Raw genomic sequence first — 22,612 nt, forward strand, 5'->3', positions numbered from 1 at the left:
TCTTTTGTATGCAATAATTATTTGTTTTGGAATGATTTGTTTTTGTATTTCAGGGATATGTTAGCATGATCTCCTCCACTCACCATGAAGTCAAATATAGTTTTATTGAGTTGGTGAGTGAGTGAGAATATATTTTCAAAACGGAGATGCACGGTTTAGTCGCTGTGATGTACTTCAGAAAGAGAAAGACGTTTTCGTAGTAAGGTTCAGGTAAGGCTAGGTAAGGCTACTCTTGGTCTTTTGCATTAAGCGTGGGCTGCTGTCAACGTATATGATACACTTAGGTACGATGCCTCGTGGACTTCTGTGTACATGTTACGTTCACTACGTCATCCTCCAACACAAAGGAGGAAACATAGTGGACGAACAAAATAAGAAAATTGCGAGACTGGAGCGAGAAAGTGACGCCTTCTCGCAATTGTCATTCTCACCGTTACCAGTGAGAATTCAAAAATTCTCACCAGTGAGAAGTGAGAAATGCACTCCTTGGTGAGATAACAGATTCTCACCGGTGAGAATGGAAATTCTCACAAAGCACTCCGAGAATGGTAATTTTTACGGTGAGAGTCAACCAGACTCATCATTCACTGGTGAGAATCAACCAGACTCATTGTTCACTGATGAGAATTAACCAGATTGATTCACACCAGTGAATTTTAAAGGCCAGAATGAGTAAAAGCCATAGGTTAGCTGTTGAGATATAGACCAGTGACCTTGAACTTTAGAATATAGGAACCTGGCCCTATGGTCTACAAAATTTGTTCACAGAATTTTGATTGACAAAGCCTTATACAAATGAAACGGATTTTAATGATGCAATCCAAGATGGCCGCTAAGTTCTGTGACCAATTGGCAAAGTAAATATATAAACGAATGTTTCACCTATATGCCAAATAATAAGTCATTTGGTGCAACAGGTTTTAATGGGAACCAAAATACATTAAAGGAGGTCAAAGGTCGCTCGAGGCCATCAAGAATTTTTCAAAAAATAAAATGGGCTAATACTGACATTTGGGACTTGGAACAAACATTAGCCCTTGTAGTTCTTGAGATACAGTGATTTTGCATGATTAAGTAGATACGGAAAAATAAAAAATAATCACTTAAAAATCTTCTTCTCCAAAACGACATGGTCAATGACCTTGAATTTTGTGTAAAGCATCATGGTAATGTCGTCTAAAATTGTTGTTAAAACAGCTTTTTGATATATCATATTTTATGCAAATTAGTGAGAACTCTATTTTTCAAATCAAAGATGGCTACCAGATCACATGGCAGGGTACTTAAGGGGTCAGGGGCACAAGTTGTCAGTAGGCTTAATAAGCTCTTCAAGTTTCAAAAGGCGGCGCGCAACAGTTTTGGAGATCTGTCTTGTCAAATAAGTTATGGAAGAAGAAGAAGAGGAGGAAGAAAGTTGACCCTCGTAAAACAAATAGGGGCCCAAGCCCCAGATTAGGCCCCTAAAACAACTTTGTGTGTCTTTTCCAGTCTAATTTTGTCTCTGAATGTCAAATTAAAGTATGTATGTATGTATGTATGTATGTATGTATGTATGTATGTATGTATGTATGTATGTATGTATGTATGTATGTATGTATGTATGTATGTATGTATGTATGTATGTATGTATGTGTGTTGTGTGTGTGTGTGTGTATGTGTGTATGTATGTATGTATGTATGCATGCATGCATGCATGCGTGCGTGCATGTATGTATGTATGTATGTATGTATGCGTGCATATGTGTAAGGTATGTAATGATAGCCAACTTAGTAAAGCTGGATTTATTGCCAAAGGGTCCTTTTTGATCATCTTTTACCAAAACCTCAAAGAGCCCTTTTCAGGGCCACCGAATTATCCGTAAAGGGAACTTAAAATCTTCATTAATGTCAAATCTCTATTTCTTAAACAACAATAAAGGTGCCAAATGACTTTATACTCACTGGATCATCGGAGTGGATCCATCATTGCACGCTTCAAAACGACCGCCTATCCCTGGCAATAATGATTCACGGGCGTGTACATCTTGCCACATCATGTGAAGGTCATATGAATGTTGCCTTTCTTTTTGAAACTGGTTCTTTGAGATATATATCGTTTAGAATAAAGCACCCATAATAAATTATACCAAATACAATCATAAAAACAATCTGCATACATTATTTTGCCACACAGTCTGGGTGTGACCGAGAAAATGCTGAAACCAATGTTGGAAAATCTGTCTATTGAAGATGCTATCAAGGAGAAGCGGCTATACATTATAAACTACGAAGTGTTAAAATGCATCGAAGACAAAAAGGTAAAAAGCTTTGATTGAGATTGAAGTATACTAAGTGAAAATGGACGGATCATTAAGGGCACCGACATTAACATTGTGCCGATTGCTAAACGACAGTAGCGCTGACCGAAAATAGACACATCAGAAAATCTCTCGGCCTAACCTTTGTCGAAACTTTCCAACATAAACAATATATATGGCCTTACAATTGCTGTAGAGCAAGTGGAGAATCTTTTCTTCAAAGAGCTATCTTTTGTGTTTCAGATGCACTATAATCTATGCGCAGTTAGCTTAACATAATACATAGTATTGCTTGGGTCAGTGTGCTTCAAAATCTACAGTATCGTACATGCATGTACTTCTTACAATGCAAGTTTCAGTGATTTTATTTAAAATCACTTTCTTGAACTATATATGTTTTCTCGAGCTTAGTTAGATTTAAAATTCTTCTCTTTCCTGCAGATTTGCGCACCTATTGCCTTATTCTTTGTGAACAGTAAGAAGGAGTTTGTTCCGGTAGCGATCCAGTTGTTGCAGGAGAAGGGAGATAAGAATCCGGTAAGTAAAAGAATGTTTTAAGAGTAGTATTTACTTGTACGTGGTGTTAAGGCTGTTCAGCTCAAACAGGGGAACTTTTATTGTACAGGCTGGTGTATTCTTTGTGCGAGTTTGTCCCAGAAATGGCTGATCGGATGTCATTATGTCTTGGACAGAGATGGATGTTAGAAGAAGTAGACTTGTCAGTGACTGTGATTTGCAAGTCACTTGATTTGAAATGATCTTGGCCAAACAGTTCATGGTGTTAGTAGAACACGTAAACACTGTTGCAGGTCATTTATAACCTAATGGAGGCACAACTGGATGGTAAATTTGCTCAATTTGCCTTGAAGAGCATTCCTATGGAATGTCATTTATGTGATATAATATAACATAACTGTCAGAGAGTATTTTCGTAATAAAGATGGGGCAATTTCGTAATAGAGATGGGGATGTAGCCGAGTGGTTTCATCGCAGACTTCTTTGCAACTCGAATTTTTGGTTAGAACACCCTTTCTATGGAACCACTTGATTGATTACTTTTCAAAGTTATTAAATAAGCCTCTTTGCATTGCTAAATACGGATTAGTTCAAATGATAAGAAGATTTGCATTTTTCTGAATATCTTACTTCTCTTTTTAAAAAGATTTGTCTCTGTAATCTCTAGGCGGAGCCGTAGGGCTGTAGACTTTTTTGTAGCGTTGGATGACTTGCGCAGAGGAATGACTTGCCCACGTTTACCAAAATGTTCATGAAATTACATATCTGAAGAGAGCTTTAAAATTTGATATTTGAAAAGGTGAATTGAGATAATGCACATGAAACTTTGAGCAACGCGTCATACAAAAACGCACAGTTCAAAACATTGCGCATCGTCATGTACTGCATGAGACATACAGTTCTTACGTTTTTCTCCCTTGATACAAACTAATTTGGCTCAACGTTTCAACCATTGTTATGATAGCATGGCTGTAAAGGTGCTTTTAACTGAGTCTTGTGTTTGCATAGTTGTTTTACCATTGTACTTGGCTGTTTGATTATTGAAAAAGACTCTTTAATGGGGGGCTAGACGCAAATTACCAGGGAAGGGCCGGGGGATGGGGAGGGCCGATAATATTCTTGGCTATGTTTCGGGAGGGGTCATGGTTTTTTCCAAACTATATTTGGGGAAGGGTCCAACATTTTTCAGTATGGAATAATTCAAAGTACAAAAAGGCCCCCGTATGATGGGGAGCTGGAAATGTCATATTGTGACTTCTAGAGTGTGGCACTCAGATCAAGTCTCTGCAATAAATTTTAATTTATTGCAGTAAAACTGCAGTAAACGGTTTTCATTCACGTTAATTAACAACTCTTCTGTTGTGATACCTGATGATGTGATTGTTTTTATTTTCTGAGAATCTGGCATACAAGTTTATCATATTCTGTGATATATATTAGGTCAACGACTGATAAATTTGTCAAACAAACTGATATCTACAAGTGAGGCTTAATCATTGAATGAGAACAGAATTTCTCAGTGTAACGTATGTCAGCCTTCAGCATTGCCGCTATACTTTTAATGTCAATTGTTAGTTATTTTACATTTACATTTTCTGTGTTGATAAAGTAAATACTGGACATATCCTCATGTTTTAGAGAAACTAACTTAAATCATAGACTGTAGGTTCTATCATAAAATAGACAGAACAAAACCACTTAAAATATCATCAAACGTTACAGCTACTGTTCCTTTAATTCACCGATGCTAACAAGAAATAATGTTTGGAAAGAGTACAAAACTAACATTGTGAGAATACTAAATGCATATGATCATAAAAGCCATTTGTTTTCAAGTGTCATATTTTTATTCAGCTGGTCATTCTACGGTAAACATAGAACCATAAAACGATTGATAACAGCACCTTCCTGAACAGTCGATAGAACCAACAAAGGGTCATAATTTTTTGAGCCGTTGATGTGGGAAGGGTTATGAACTTCTGGCCAGAATCCTCCCATATCCTCTCCCCGTGGTAGTTTATGTCCAGTCCCAAACTTGAATATTAATGTTGAGACAACTATTAAATTTGCTGTCAATACTCACTCTCCTGAGAAGCAACTCAGTAAACTGTCGCTGCTTGGTTTGGCTTTGATGATGCATAGTTTATTGATTTGGGTCATGGGATCGACTCCCATTTCGACGTCGTTATTTCAGTCATACTGTGCATTTTCTCTGCTGATATTTGCTTATCTTATAGTCCCAGAAATACCCTGTACATTTGTGCAGATAAGACCGGGCTACGGTGGTTTTTATGATCTCGTCCATAGAATGTCGCCACACATTCGGCCGTGCCTGAAAACACCACAGGTGATAGCTGGGCTAAGTAATCAATAAGGATGCCATGTTGAAATAGTAGTTAGTCTTGTAACGATGTTTTCATAATGGTGTAATATTGTGACAAGTGACAGTTGATATCATTAGACAATCGTTCGGTGGACGTTATGTAGAATATAGACAAGTATGATACAGAATAGAGAATGGATGTTTTGTATTCGATCGTCGGATCGACGATGCATGATGTACGCGGATGACAGTCAGTATGTCATTTGCAACACGCCGGCTGATGTGCGCTCTTGTCTCGAACATTGCATTGGCAACATTCGGATCTGGATGAAATCAAACATGCTGATATTAAATGACGACAAGACAGAGGTTATCCATTTCTCATCAAGACTCAAGTCGGACGTGTCGGTGATGGCCAATCTCAGGATTGGCGACTTCGACATCACACCCTCCACCTCTGTGCGGAATCTTGGTGTTAGGCTGAACAGTGACGGTTTTATGTCTGACCAAATCAACCAAATATGCAGGAACGGATATTATTCTCTATACCGTATCAGCAAGATCCGCAAATTACTTGATAAAAGTACCACCGAGACATTGATTCATGCCTTCGTCACATCCCAACTGGACTACTGCAGTAGTCTCTTGTACGGAGTATCAAAAGAACAGCTTCACGATGCAGTCAGTTCAAAATGCTGCTGCACGTCTCGTCACTCAATCACGCAAATTTGACCATATTACACCCGTGCTGATCGACCTGCATTGGCTTCCAATCGAAGCTCGAATAAGATTCAAGGTTCTGTTAATTACTTATAAAATTATTAATGGTATTGCACCCATGTACTTGAGCGACTTAATTGAGTTGTATGTTCCGGCAAGAAATCTCCGGTCCATGGAAAAGCTACGTTTAGTCCCGCCTAAAGGTCGAAGTATAATAAATCCTATGGCCATAGGGCCTTTTCTGTTCATGCTCCTTTCCTTTGGAATTCATTGCCATCAGAGATTCGCTCTGCAAAAAATGTTGAATGTTTTAAACGTGCTTTGAAGACTTACCTTTTTACTGAGTTTTATCAACTGTGATTTTTAGCCATTTTGCTCATTTTACGCTGTTTTTACTTCCTTTCCAAATTTCTTTGCGATATTTGTGACTTTTTATTTTAAAAACTACCTTTGCTCTCATTTTAGTCATGTATTTTGTTTTCTTAGTCATGTACAGCGCGCTGAGACGTATGTGTAGTGCGCTTTAAACAAGTTTTTAATAATAATAATAATAATAATTATTATTTCATTTGTTGAAGTGGTGCTCGTTTTCTCTTCCAGGTATTTTTGCCTACCGATTATAGGTACACCTGGATGTTGGCCAAGATGCATTTCAATAACGCCGATGCATCTTTTCATCAGTCATGCTCACACCTTGGTTTCACACATCTGATCATGGAGTCCATCGCTGTATGCACTCATAGGAACCTTTCACCTTCGCATCCATTGTTTCGTCTCATGGCGCCCCATTTCCTGTATATACTGGCAATTAACAGGTATGTTTGGTTATGTGAAGATTTTCAAAAATAACAATACCGTTTATACAACAGCTTTACTTAAAATACAGAACCTTACAACACGAATTTCTAAAAGCAAGTTTTGTAGAGAATAATACCATGTAGTTCAATACGAAATGAGGGTGCCGATGAATATTCAGCATTTTGACTAAGTCTTTGTCTAAAATGCTCATTACATTTTTTCAAATAATTTTTAAAATTCGGATCACACGGTTGTTTCAGTCGATTGGTGCAATTCCGAACCATTCGAAAGCACATTTCAGTAATGTGGCCAACATTCATCTTAGACAAAATTTGAACGACTTTGCACCTAAAGCTTTAGGCAAACTGTCCGAAGAGAGTGATAAACTTTCTCGAGTTAATAAAATCAAGGTTAAAAATAAGTATAAATACTGTCAGCAACAAAATATTCTTTCAGTCTTTGGTCATACAAATGTGGAATAGAAAGTTCAATTTGAAAGTCAATTGATGAAAACCTGGATTTCGAGAACTATAAGTTTAATAAGAGAACGACGACTTTCTGTGTTCATTTATAAATTTTTAGATACTAATTCTGCCAAATCATGAAATATTACATAAATGAAAAAAGTCGGATAGTAAGTTATGCAGGCTTTGTACTGTCGAGCATTGTGGAAACGTAGAAAAATGTGTTTTGGGATTGCCTTCGACTTACACATTTTGTCAGAGAGCTCGAGCTAGTGATTTAATTTATGTATGTCACAATCGACTTGTGTTTTAAAGACCTCATTGTTGGAACTTGTTGGGACATGTATTTTTTCCTTACTTGAGCCCTTTATGGCATCATTGTTTACAGTTGTGAGCTGATAGTGGGCCATGGACTCGACTATTTCTATGGTCAAAACCAGATAAACCAGACAAAGTCATACTCTCACTGTAATACTTTTCTTGTAATTGTACCTTTATCTGGTTAAATAAACAATTCACATTAAAATGCCGATAATTGTATCACGGTTAGTTTGTCGCAGCAAGGATCCTAAGACTTATACTTTTGAGACAGTATCTATTTTCTCCTTTCGAAGAAGAAATATAATGTAGAATGAGATTCGAAAACAAAATTAATAGCGAAATTGCTGGACAAAATTGGACGGGTTTCTTTGGTAATTATGTCTTAAAGTACTTGTTTTCCGATTTATAAGCATAAGGAACACGATTGGAACTAATTTTGGATAATTGGATGATGAAGTAATGTCAATTTAATTTACAAATGTAAGCTCATCTGCTTTTCTTTTACATTACACACTTCTTTTTGTGAGTAATTTCTAATATTATAATTGCAACATTCAGCTATACGGTACCGAACACTTTAGAGAATTTTAAAGGATATGAAAATCCAATTAACCCAAATTAGTTCCAATCGTGTTAAATGTTGAATTGAATGTCTGCTTTCGTAATGCTGGTCATTTAATGAATAAATTAAACTTTATACACGCAAACTTGAGAGATCACGCCCATAAATAGCTTCCATTGCGCTTTCTTCTTGGTATTTTAAACAACGTCGTTGATTGGACTCATTAACAATACCTACATGTACGCCCCGGCATATTAGTGCAATGTACATGTTTTCGATATAAGCAGATTTATTATTTTACACTCACTGCTAGGTCACAAGAACTGATTCAAGGGCTTGTAAAGGTTTCCACCAGTCTTCCATTCAGGGCAAAAACACAAAATATCACAAAACATTCATCCAATTGTCAAGATGTCAGCTTTGTTATTCAATCCTTGATAAACGGGTGGAAGCAAGATAATATCTTACCTTTTAGAAACTCGAGTTAAAACATCTTTAACTCATTGATCTTATACCCATATCTTAATGTATTATTTTTTACTGTTCTCTCGCAACATTTCTTACCTTTCTCTTTTCTCCTTCGTTTAGCTTGGCATTGACCAAATTAGTTATCCCAGGTGGCTGGGTCGATCAAACCATGACTATCGGACGCGATGGCATGTTTACTTTAGTAGCGAAAGTGTTTGCAGAATGGAGGATGGATGTGGACGGCACTCTACCCGAAGACTTAAAGCAACGAGGTGTGGACGATAAAAAAGCTTTACCGAACTACCACTATCGAGACGACGCAAAAAGGTTGTATAAGGCAATCAATGATTACGTCAAGAGAGTTGTCTCTGCACATTATGGTAAGTTTACTTAGACTTGGCCTAAGTGTGACAAGACAAAATAATCAGATCAATGCGGTGTAGCTAGAGAAATCACGACTACTTTTCTGACCGCGACGTAGTGGAGTCATCGTTGGTGATCCCGGAATGCCGATCGCTCTCACTCCACGTAGGCGCAACTGCACCGCAAGATCAGATAAAAGATGCGAAGAGAGCCTAGTTCTGATCATACTGCGATCACCTCACTCAAAGCGTTTCACAAAAAGTATCATCAATGCATCATAACCTACTGAAATGACTTTATTTCACATAATCGCCGACTTGAACCAAGTACTTTACATAACTGTTGAAGCCTAGGCCCAAGTACATGGACATTCGTGCGCTTTCTTGTAGAGGGCTTAAAGAAATAAATTGATGACCCATCATGCGTACCGATCATGTATCTGATTAGGACTATTGGGACATCCTCCTTTAATTAGAATAGGCAATATATTAGGAATTTTGTTATTTCAGGTAATCCTGGAAAAATCGCAAGGGACGAAGAAATACAATCCTGGGCTAAAGAAATGGTCGCACCCATACCAGAGGGATGTGGTATTAAGGTACTTAGTATGAATCAATAAAATGCGCTAAATATGCAGTTCAGGAGTTTAGATGTTTAGGCAGTCAAATTAAATTATGAACTAGGAGAAAGAGAGAGAGAGAGATTCCGCACATAAATTAGACGGTGTGAATATGTAGCAATTTATTTACGGATATTCTGCAACAGCTTTGCTTATTGTTTTAAGGCAAGTTGAAAGTATGTGACAGAAGTAAGGACTGGCATACGAGGTTTTGAAACGTGAAGATTTGTCAGTCCACTGAAATTGTGCATCATTAGCCGTCATATAAAAATCGTTGTTTGAAATTGAGAATACCATAAATAACGCCCACAACCGAAAAAGCGGAGGTGAGAATAGAAGATACAGAAAAGTCTCATTTTGTTTTCACAGGGCGTCCCAGGAAATGGCTCTTTCCGAACAGTTGATCAGATTGTCCAGACTGTGACTTCCGTAATATTCATCAGCAGTGTCGGACATGCTGCCGTTAACTTTGGACAATATGACCAATATGGATTCCCGGCAAACTACCCGGCAACGCTCCAAAGTGACCCACCGTCGTCCAAGGTTGGTAGCGAGCCGAATGTTTACACACACACACACACACACACACAAATAATAGAAGCAAGCTATTGATATTTGCATTCTGCTTATTGATTGAACCATGCTGCTGAATACTCAACAAAAACCATTGCCTCAGGTTTTAGTCATAAATGATGACACGCTATTATTGCTGTGAAACTGTCATATCGATAACTTCACCATTATCCAATTTGCGCCATAGAAGGCATGCTTCCATAACATTGTTGCAAACCAAGTTAGACGGGGGAATATTTAAATAATAACACATGAGAGCGAGGGCAAGATCACGATTTATTGCCTGCCCAAGGATGGTGGTCATGATCGAAATATTGATGATGCCCGAGCCGTAGGCGAGGGCATCATCAATATTTCGATCATGACCACCAGCCCGAGGGCAGGCAAAAAATCGTGATCTTGCCCTAGCTCTCATGTGTTATTATTTTTATTACACCGAACAAACTTCTTCGAGTACAGTTCGCCTTTCTGCATGAGTCCGGACCTCAGCGTAAAATGTTGTCAGTGCCAAGTCTAGGTTGCCGCTGAAAGTTTGCCGATCTCCTCGGTCGCGTATCCAAATTTGTTGCTTGCATAGTCGCTGAACACAGAAATTGCATTCCTTGTTGCCATTTTCGTTCGTTTGCTGTTTACTTGCATCAAAATATCGTCTAACTGTGCCGGTGACAGCTCTGCATGACGTTTCGCAGCGATAGTAGCAAGTACAAGCGAACGACAATTTGTTATGCGCAGAAAGGATGCGCAGTAAGTAAAATGACGTCATCCATGTAATATCAAATGCAGAGGGCATCATCAAGTTCGCAGAGGGCATCATCACGTTCGCAGAGGGCATCATCACGTTCTTTTACATGTCACGTGAGTCGTGTTTAACCAATGGCAGTGCACGCTGAATGAGTGAGGTGTAATAAACAGTATTATTACACCTCACGTATTATCCAGGTACTGTGATTGGCTGAGCCTCACTCACGTGATATAGAACAAAAAGTGATAGAACATGGCTTAGGTGATATAGCCCTGTCGCGTGCGCTGATATAGCCCTGTCGCGTGCAGTGATATAGCCCGCTACCACGTTCTGGAATACCGCGCGTACTTTCTGCGCGTACAACATCGTCGCGTACATTTGCTTGGTATTTTCTGTAACGCAATAGCTTTTGAAAAGATAAAAGAAATTAGCTTGACCTGAAGTAGATGATATTTAGTAAATTAAACGAGAAAAGCTTTAACAACACTATCTTTGATTTTAGACGTTACTTCAACTTCATGTATAGCGTTGCGATCGAGCAACACATAGAACGTTTCACTGTGGCGAGTCTCGATCGACACTTGACTGCATTCTAAGCAAAGTTTCAAAAACAAAGTGTTTGTTCGGTGTAATAAAATTAATAACACACGCCAGCACGGGCATGATCATGATTTGTTGCCTGCCCTCGGGCTGGTGCTCATGACGTAATATTGATGATACCCTCGCCTTCGGCTCGGGCATCATCAATATTACCGTCATGAGCACCATCCCTTGGCGGGCAACAAATCGTGATCTTGCCCTTGCTGGCGTGTGTTATTATTTAACTCGTATCGCATAACCAGTCACATCGGCCTCTCATCTGCATCGCCAAACGGTTGCATCAGCATCGCATCAATAAGCTTATGGATCGCATCAATCGCATCATAATGGGAACATGCAAAGCCGTCAATCGCATCCGCATCGCATCGCCTCCATTTGGCATCGCCGATTGATCGCATCCGCATCGCATCATTCATGGATTACAGCGATCGCATACGCGTCATATCGCATACGCATCAATCGGCTGGGTTTTTTTTCTTAAATTCGCATCAATGTTGTCCATTTGCATCAGTATAGGGAAAGATCGATCTTTCTCAGTGTACTGGAATAATCGAATCGTACCTGAAAAGACATTCCAAAGGGTTTCTTTTCAATATTTAATTGTGGTAAAATAACAATTTACGTGTTGCCATCATACTCAAATGAAATGTTTTTGAGTCCGACTTCAACATCTTAGTCTATAGGTGCAAATTTCAATCATTGCTTTGATAAAATGATCAAATCTTGTGTAGAAAAGCTTGCCTACATCCGACATTTTGTGATACTCAACAAATTCAATGATGCAAACGTTGTATGTGATGTGATTTCCATGCATGTGTTTGTTATGAAATGATTGAATCGCGCTCGAAAGTAAGCTTCCGAAAACCCAGTTTTGTAGGTTTCATTGTAGGATTGTGACATTCAACTGATTAAACGATTGAATCATACTTGAACGAAAGGGTCCTACACCCAATTGTTTCATTTATGTCCTGTTCGGTAAATTTTGCATGTGTTCAAACAGGTTAGACTTGATGAGAGAGCGATACTAGATCAACTGCCCACCAAAGAATCAACTTTGTCTGTCCTTGAGGTTACCAGGGTGCTAAGCACAAAAGCGACCAATTCCTTGGGAGACTTTGAGGTCCAGTACCAATATGATAATATCGGAGGAAAGGCCGTCGATGAGTAAGTCAAAATTTAGTGCTATGAAAATGCCCTGCAAAATTCAAATTACTATCAACTATATTCAACTTCATTATTAATGACAGCAAGAGTCATTGCGGTTGTAGCTATGCACGAACAAACCTGATGTCTCTTTCGTTTTTGAAAAGTCGATTCACTATTCCTGTATGCCGTATGAAATGGCATACATCCACTTTTGAAAACAACATGTTGAAGTTAAAAAAAGACTACCCACTTGTTTGGTAAGAGTGAACAAGAAACTTTCATACAGCCATAAATAACATCCAGCAAACACGTCTTCTGAATTTGTATTAGATTTCTTAGAGGCTACACATTTTAAAAACGGCTATAATGTACACACTAAATTTATCGATTTATTTCCAGTAATGAATAGATCATACATACTCCCAGTAGGGAGAACCGACAGGTTTATTCATTATCACATCAGATGTTCATAAACAGTTAAAACATGAAAGACATCCCTTTATACATTTTCTCCAGGTTCAAGAAAAGGCTGGTGAAAATAGGGGATGAAATCGATGAACAAAACAAGACACGTGACCCAACATACACGCACCTTCACCCGAAGAACGTTCCCAATGCAATTAGTATTTAGGGTATGGCATTGTGTGAAAACCCATGCAATGATGTTCGATCACAATGACAACTATTCATAATTATTATGGGCTCATTAGCTGCATCTCTTTGCATTACTTTCATGATTTAGCTGACAGTAGTAAAGTAGTCGGTGCGTTTGTGCTGACTTAAGAGTGTGTGTACAAACATCATTAACCGTTGTCTGGTGGAAGCGTAAATGCAAATGTGCAAAAATATAGCTTATGTACTGAACGAGTATTCGTATTGAATTCTTAGAATAACGCAATGTCAATCATCTCTAGGAGCACATAGCGCTAAATCTTCTACTTGGTTGTTGTATTAATCCCTGCTTTCATTTTGAATCGAAAGTTTCGAAAACGGCCGGAAATTTAAAATAAATGAGAACTGTTAATTAAAGGGGCACTTCTCAATCCCAGGTTCTCGCATTAGCGAATGTGTCAATAGCCCATTAACAGTTTGTCATTCTTTTGTTTTCCATTGAATATTTCATCGAGGAAATAATATTTATATTAGATAAATCTGATAATTGAGTGGGGGCTTTAAAAAACTGGTCATTTCTGTCATTAATGAATGTTTACTTTGCTGTAATGCGATAACAGGCTTATTTCAGTAATTGGTAGTATTCTGAGAATATCGGAGAAAATTGGAGGATATTAGATTTCCACGTATAACAATAGGTGTAGCTCATGGGCGTTTTATTCTGTAACTCTTGCGTTATTTTGCGGTAGACGACAATTGCTAAAACAACAGCTGTAGTTGTACTAATCATTCCTTAAAATGCTGATATTTGGGATATTTCATTAATGAGTGAGTAGAACAAATGATTTCTCATCATTGGGTTTTACAGTGTTACAATAATCACATTTTAGAAAATTATATATTCAGTTTGCATGATTTTACAAATATCAATTATGAAACCTTTATGTAATGCTTTGTATGACTTCTTACCAATTTGAAATGTTTTCAACACTTTCATTGATGTATTTGTAGTTTGCTTTCCCCTCGCTGTACTCATAGAAAGTTGAATGCACTATGGATATATTAGCCATATCAGTATATTCATCTCCACGAATCATACACGTCCTTAGACGACCCATATTCCGAATTAACCATCTGAGAAAGGAATCTGTGAGCGGATTAGGGAAAACTTGAAGTGAGCACAGCGTTATAACTCGTTCATTGTAATGTAAAGTAGGAATAAAACATTTCAAATGTACTGATGTACATTGTCTGCTCGTATATTTTATTGCTGGCGTGCCTAATATAACTAAACTTGTTAAAAATATACACGAAAGTGTGACTTTCTTGGGAGCATCTTTGTATCCGAGAATTACACGGAACACGATCATGACCTTTCTGGGTCACTGTACGAATCGGAAACATATGATATGTGCACCTTCCCCGTCGTGTACATTTAGTGGTGTAATTGGATTTGTTCGGTTCATAAGTGGCTATACTCGATATCATTCACTACCTAGATATTAAAACTCGTCAACAGGAAACTCGTTGTGTATTATGGTTCTGTAATGGCGTACTGTACTGAGACCAGATCGTATATACTTTAGCAGCGTGGACGACATGAAAACACCGTATGGGACCATGAACGATGAAAGGTGTCGTGATACATACAAATTTTCAATTCGTTTGTTTGTTTGTTTGTTTTTGGTAGAACTATGCTTGTACGCAAGTGCAATGCACCAAAGCAAACAACAAAATTTTGACCTTCATTATAATAAGTTTCGGAATGTGTAAGTTCTATTCGCTCAGTTGTTTTATGTATTCGAACATACCAGCGAGCAGGCCAGAAAAAAAATTTTCACCGAAATCGCCGCTTGAACTTTGCCCGATTTGGAATTTGTTTTATTTCGGCAAATTCATACTTCTGCATTGCAAATACTTTAGTACCGCCGCTGGCGGCGCCCTACACTTCGTAGGCTTTTTGCTGGCATGTGGGAGTCTGAATGAAACTTCCGACATGTCTGCACTGAGCTCCGTCAACACGTTGTTGCGACGTCTTAAGTTAGCAAATCACGACACAAACTGGGTCAATTTTTGGCTGAAATTTCTCCGTTTGTCAAGATTATTACACCATGACTATTAATTTGATCGCCAGCATTCGACGTGATGGCTAACAGTTAGTTCGAAAAACGCGCTAAAAAACGCATCTGCAAAAGTCCGAGGGACCGTGCCGCGGTTACCTTAAGCCTAAAAAAATAAAATATAAAATATAAAAAAATTCGCTCGCCGCTCCTGAACTTTGGTCAAAAATCCGATAAACAAGATTTTTTTCTCTAGCCTTACAGTGCAAATAGGATAAATATTTCAACATGTTAAAATACGGGCTTACATGTATATCAGTACTCTCTAAACAATAGGAGAATGGCAACAAAGGCGTAGCATGACTGTTAAGCTGAAGAGCACAAAACTGGCGAATTCTCAGCACGAATCCTATGCAAAAGCTGAAATGAGTCGCTTCTTGGTGCCAGTACACAGGGATTAGCATGTTTCATTAGCTGAAATACATGTAAGTAGGTAATGAGCTATCTTTGAATAAATTGCGGTTCCTCGCTAGTCCAAATATACAAGAAAAACCAAATGCCTAGCCCTGTGGAATAGCATATAATTAGACTCACATAATAAATGACTGACTTAAAGACACACCACACACTAGATAGCAGAGCTCTACTGGCTGCACTTGATGAAATACATTAACGGAGGTCAAAGTTCATTCATTCAAATTTTGAAATATTAAACAAATTTGACCCCACACTGGTCAATATGATGCAAGAAACACCAACACTCCAGTAGTTAGTCTAGGATGACGTATAATAACGGTGCATAATTGATGACGTGAAAATGTTGTCACAGTGAATGCCTCAAAAGGGTGCTTCTCCCACGGAACATATGAGCTGTACCTGTTTTGGCAGTATTGCTTTACAGACCTCGTTCGCTTCCCTGAAGCAATATCAACGATGACAGTAATGTGCGCCGCCGGCGGTAGGGACAGGCATGCCGGGGAGCATTATTTTTTACTTCATGGCTGCTTTTATTCTTTTTAAATTTTTATTGCGATTCTTTGCTGGATTTATTTCCAAAGGCAGCCTCTTGCATGTTTTCAAAACTCTCCCAGACCTTCCATGATATCAAATGGTCCACTCCCAACTACTGCGTACGCCCTTCGAGAAAAGCCAAGCGACTGGGCCAGTCTACCAGTGCGATCAAAACAGCACGCCTCGCTCGCTGGTCGAATGACCTGCGAAGCAATTGGGAATACATACTAAATACTGAATCGCCTTTTTTGTAATTTCTCAGTTCAGGTACATGTACGCGTCGCTGTGTCTCATCGGACTCAAAACGTTGGGTGACATTCCATTTCGTGGCGATCTACGCAATCAGGCGTGTGCATTCCACGCGTTCCGAAAAGAAGGTGACAATGGATCAGGTTGTTGCATAGCAGAAAATCTCGGTATTTCGTATGACCCATGTGAAATCGATGCAGGGAAACTCGGTATTTCGTACGACCCATATGAAAATCGATGCAGGATAGCATGGTATGGCCAAAATTTGGGTACGAAACTGAAGGTATATGCAGAATAATAGACCCCTCGGTCTTAAGGTATTCTTATATTTTATATCATGTGATATACAGGTGAAATGTCCGAACTTGACGGCAAACGCGGGCATCGTGCAATCGCTGATGCCAACTACCACATATTACTTGTGGGGCTCGATCACAGCTAGTTTTTTTACTTGCTACTCAATGCTATAATTAGGTCAAACTGATCGTTGCTTACAATGGATGATGTAATATTAATTTGAATAACATCCAAAAAATTTTCCGTTATGTTAACCTTTATAAATGGTATAATGTACACCCAGTCTAAATTAGTACCAATAGTTGTCAAAATAGTGATCTCAAATGTGCGTCACAGATTCATAGTTCTAATATTGTCATAATTTCTGTTGTTGATTCACAAAGGTGTTAGACTGTGGGGCCAGAAAGTTTTATTCATAGAAAACAATTTCGAGTCTCTCATGCAAGATTTATATAGTTACTTTTGATCATTTATATTTCAACTGCAGGATGTTTACAGGGGAAGAAACTCATTTTTGAGAGATTGTTTTTCAAAATTACGTCATCAAATTTGTACTTGTGTCAACAATAACTACAAAAAAGTACGAAGTACAAACCACATGATTTTCTAGTGTCAATACCTTAGTGTCAATGCCTTAGAAAAATATCGTTGATTGTGTTACAAGATCAGTTTGCTTGCATATAATTCATTGTTTGGGAAGGCCGAAACTTGTCCTACAACTTTGAAGGGTCAATAGCTGCAATTTTTTATTTCTCTTCATATTTCTTTAGTCACCTATATATTCTTGTGTTACTCCCAAAAGTAATATGAAATACTTATATATAATCCCATGGTATTTTTCTCTGTTTGACGTCATCGTATATGAGTGTTTTTCGCGGAGCCGTACAACTTCGAGCCGAAGGCGAACACACATGAACAGTCTTCTTATTTTTCTTTGATGTGGAGGATCAAAATTATTGTTACAAAGTGCATGATTTTTAATCGCGATTTTGTGTTTTATTTACGCGGATTACTTTAATACGTAAAGCAGCCCGTCACCCAGGAGATGTGCAAATGTTTACAGGTATACTTTCATTCATAAATCCCATTAAGCCTAAATTTTGAGATACCTAATGCATCTCCACCAATCAGACATATGGATTCGGTCACGTGCGCGTGTCAATCATTGTCTCGCGCTGGACTACGCCGCCCTGGAAGATATCCCAGAATCCACCACTTCATCTTCGCTTCAAAAATGACGGCCATCTAGCGATACCGCGGTAAAGACGCTAAATTTTCAAACTAATTTTAAGAGCCACTATGTATTTTCTAGTAAACTCATTTTCACGCCTACGACATTTTATTGCCTGATGTACAAGGTAGAGTTTTCATTAGTTCTACGCATGAATTTTTTGATCGAAAAATTGATGCTTTGTAAAGATTGGTCAAACATCCAATGTATTCACTTTTCCCCGGACGTTTTCTGATGAAAGTCGTATGGTCAACCCAGTCAATGTAGTATCATTCGACTCTTAATGGTACGAAATGTGTCAAACTGTCAGCCGACCCCTATCGACCCCTAGCGTTTTCACGTAAGGGGGCTTTCTTTCTGCCTACTTTTAGCGATTTTCTACAATGTGGACGCCTTATGTAAACATAGCCAGGCCGCTAGGCCTGCAGCTGGGGCCGGGGCAGCAGGTCACCTCGACCCCTGTCCGTTTCGACCCAAGTAATTCACACCCTCTTGTCGTTGTTTGTGGTCAAATCAATCCCGGTGCCTTAGTCACTTCGACCTCAGTCACTTTTCATTTTACATGTACCTGACAACGTTTTACTGAGTACATTATGCAACTTGTTTCTGCGAGAAAAGCTGCTTGCTTCGAATTCGCTACAACAATCTGATACTTGTGGAAGGCCTGGGGTACCCCGCCCCATTGTCATTTACTGATTAGGGAACGTGTCTCACTGAAGTGGGGAAGGATAAAGCATGTCATTTACTGATTTTTGGAAATAAGGCATTCGTCATTATCGCAATTGCTTGCCATATGCGGCAAGATTGGACGAGCGAAGCCGATCCGCTCGCCTTGGTGTCTTGACGCCAAATGAGCCTATTTCCGGTTTAGGCGTTGGCCTTACAGCAATGCATTATAGGATACTTCCAGGCGCGGCGTGGCGCTGGACCGATGCCAAGGCAAGTCTGCCATCGGCGGACATAGCTTTCACAGCGCGCTGCGACGGATAACCATAGTATTTTAAGTTATTTATAATATTTACAATTATATTTATGAAGTTAATGTAATGACACGATCGAAATAGTTGTTATCATTCTTAGAGATGCTGTGACTTTAAAATATCACAAGTTTACGACCTTGGCGAGCCCGAAAGATTCAGATCAATGACGCACAGAGTGTAAGCTTATACGCTTGTAGTGGGCACTTCCGTCACCGGTATCCGCCATCTCGGTTGTCAATTTTTCGTTTTACGGATTTTGATATACGGTGATACATATATCGCCCGTAGGTAAATCCCAATTTTGTTACTTGACGGGAACTCTGTTCTGTTGTGAGTGTTGTCCGAGTCAACTTTCGAAATACATCGGATTCTACAGCGCTGCACTGCAGAGTTAAGGCTGCAGGTCGACAGCTTATGTCTTCACTACAGCCTTACGCTGCAGGTTTGATTCCGATCGAGAAACTACGGAATAATTTGTGTGAGGAAGGAAATTTATCGTTGTTCGTCGAATGACTTTATGCTTGTGCCTTCTATGTCGCTTTCCCGAAGATTATACGGTACTCATTTATTAAGTTGAACTTTCGTTAAAGTGTATCTTCCGGTTTTTATCGCCAACCGACGTCGCTTGGCAATCGCAAGGTACAACGACGCTCCATATTGAGCGTTATGACTAGAGCCGTGACGTTACTGAGACATTAAAATGATCGACGGTATCCTAATTCGATTCTTTGGAATAGCTAAAGCTTTAGCGACTCGAAATTTCGTTGGGCATGCCTTCTATGTACTGATTCCATATCTGGATTTATCGGGTCACATTTTGTCAAAATGCCATGACAGCACGGCATCGATCACGACAATTAATCGGTCTGTGTCGCGACGTGCATGTACGAACAGTACCATTGCAGGAAAAAAGTTCCGGTTGATGACGTACAACAGTGGTAATATGGATTTCTTATCTGTGCTGGTGTACGTCACACAGGTGGAGATACGGGCCAGTTCATGTGATAAATAACATTATAAAGCCAGTCAACTCAAACTGTACATGAATAGGCATTGTTAATGTTCACAATTTGATGATGCTATGGACTTTAATTCAAAGTCTGTGCTTTTTAAAGTATTTGTAAAATTGCTATTCACAAACTAAATTGTGAGCGTCTAAACATGAATCAGATATTAGGAGCTGAACAAGAACTATTCATTTACAAATAAAAACCAAATCAGTAAAAAAAAATCAAACATGCGGCTACGGGCCCTATAAAATGTCAAGATTGATGCCATGACAGAATTTTTAATATAGAAATAACGGGCGACGCGCTGACCATTAACGTTTATTTGTGGGCAAGGGCGAGAGGAAAGCCAAAAATTAACGGCGAGGCTTCCGAGCCCGTTAATTTTGGCTTTCCTCGAGCCCGCGCCCACTAAAAAACGTTCATGGTCAGAGCGGAGTCTGTTATTTCCATTATATTATCATCGAACCGGAGAAAACCGTCAAAATTTGCGAAAATTTTCGGCGTGAACGACAACTGGCCCCAGAGCTGAGAAATACGCGACGCACTGTCACGCGCGCTGTAAATATCGGCAAATCCGGAGATATTTTCAGAAAAAAAGTATCTCAACTTGGCCCACAAGTTCTCCATTTTATTTTGTGATTGATTAAGATTTACGTTTGAGCTGTAAAGATACGATACTTTGAGTTGTTAATCTTATTATTCATATTCACGGGCATGTAACAGACCATTACTGTGTATTGTGGTCAGTCACGTGGTTCAGCTCGACCAATCAAAATGCGACAGGCAAGGCATGGTAATATAATTCAAAGTATTCTTCTTATTACATGTTTATTTTCTACCTCAGTTTTTAACAGTGGTATTGAATCAGAAGGCATGAATCAGATCATACAGAGTCATAAAGTATCGGAAATAAAGGCATGAAGAAAACTATCTTCTTCTTGTTTCAGTATGAATCATTGGTCAATTAGTGTAATTACATTTATGTCCATGTAAAATGAATGTCAAGCATCAATATTCTTTTAGTATCAATAGCTAGCTGCAATGTGTAAAATTCTAGTAATTTAGGAGAATCATATTGTGTAATCATGCATTGAGATGTTAGTTGCCAACTTTTTCAGTTCCACTTTACAAATGTCTCATGTTAAAATTTTAAAAGTATTGGTCAAAAAATTTAATACCTCTTGTGTGATGTCAACTGTGAACGGTGCACAGTAAGTGAGGCTACCACAATTCCCCCTGACTTGTGCAATCAAACATTTTTTGCCCAAGGCTTATTCAATTTCACCAATTTCAGAACAATTTGAAGCTTAGAATTTAATTTCAAGATTATTTGTTAGAAGTATGTTCCCAAATTACTATGTTTAAAATTCAAGAGTACATTGACTACAAAGTCGACGTTGGTAGGGGCTAAAATTGTACACTTCGTAAGGTAAAGTTATTGGCAAGTGAGATGGTCTCACTATACCACCTGTCAGACATGCAACTATCCTTTGTCATGTTCATTCATAAAAATCAATACCATAATTCTTTTGCAACACAGATGCAGCTTATTCCCTTAGTTTCCTTGAAATTATTCTATATTGCTGTCAAACATAAATTATGACAAAATTACAATTTGCTATCTCCTATGTGGAAAAGATGTTAATCTGCTCATTATTCAAGTGGGAAATTAGAAAATTATGGTGACCAAACAATGTTTTCTAATTTTGGAATATGGACCGAGCTCAACTGTGTACAGAGGTAATTTGCTTCTGTTCAACCAGTGATCTCCATACGTACTGATCATGGAGAATTGTAGATAGGTAACTTACTGTGCGGTGTACAGCATTTTGTTATATTGTCATAGAAGTGCTCGATAAGAACCCTATATATATTTAATAAGTATCTGAATGTGATTAACAAATTTCTATGATAAGTCATTTGTGTTTCAATTGTTTTCATAGATTTGAATGAGATGATTTGCAAATAAGTGATGAAACGGCAGTAATTCAACACTCTGTATAGATAGATACATTAGCGATTTTGCGCAGTGAAGAAGTTCCAGAAGATGATAATGCAATGGAAGAAGACCAAACTTTCAGAGATGACAACGATTAAATGTGGTACAAGATGCAGACAGTGGGGAAAATGCAACTTGCATGGACCATGAGGCCAGTGGCATTGACCAAGCTGATACTTTGTTTGATGATAGCATGGTACAAGGCACTAGCATTGGTAGTGTGATTGAAGTAAATGATGTCATGAAAGTCACTACTAGTATAGATACCAAAAACAAAGACCAAAGACAAGCAGACAAAAATGCGGAAGAGTGAGTTTTTTATTATTGTTGACATTTGCAAGTCTTTACATGGCATATCAGAATAAACTTATTTAGTACACTAAATTAGAAAAAACTTTCAACCTTAAGGCACTGTTGTTATATCACTTGAAAGAAGATTTCATGAAAGTTTGTACATGGCGTTCAACAATATCATAAAAGAAGAATCTGCCTTCGTAAAAGTGTAACATTGTTTATTACTGTAAAAAATAACTTTTCTACTATGTCATGACGATTTACCTTAGTCTATTGTACCTGAATGAAGCTAATATTAAAATAATTATTCTATACATATTACTCATTTATTTCAGGTAAACATCGATGTGTGCGCTG

General features: G+C 38.4%; 1 protein-coding gene across 1 annotated transcript; it reads left to right on the plus strand.

The window, feature by feature from the left end:
• Positions 1-289: 289 nt before the first annotated feature.
• LOC139141236 (allene oxide synthase-lipoxygenase protein-like) lies at positions 290-13,143 on the plus strand. The gene is made up of 9 exons (XM_070710861.1): positions 290-489; positions 2,174-2,297; positions 2,739-2,834; positions 6,457-6,671; positions 8,590-8,849; positions 9,342-9,430; positions 9,821-9,994; positions 12,367-12,530; positions 13,029-13,143. The coding sequence occupies exons 1-9, from the start codon at positions 290-292 to the stop codon at positions 13,141-13,143; spliced, it is 1,437 nt and encodes a 478-aa protein (XP_070566962.1).
• The last annotated feature ends 9,469 nt before the right edge of the window (positions 13,144-22,612 follow it).

This window comes from Ptychodera flava, chromosome 9 (genome assembly GCF_041260155.1).
Source record: "Ptychodera flava strain L36383 chromosome 9, AS_Pfla_20210202, whole genome shotgun sequence".
NCBI lineage: Eukaryota > Metazoa > Hemichordata > Enteropneusta > Ptychoderidae > Ptychodera > Ptychodera flava.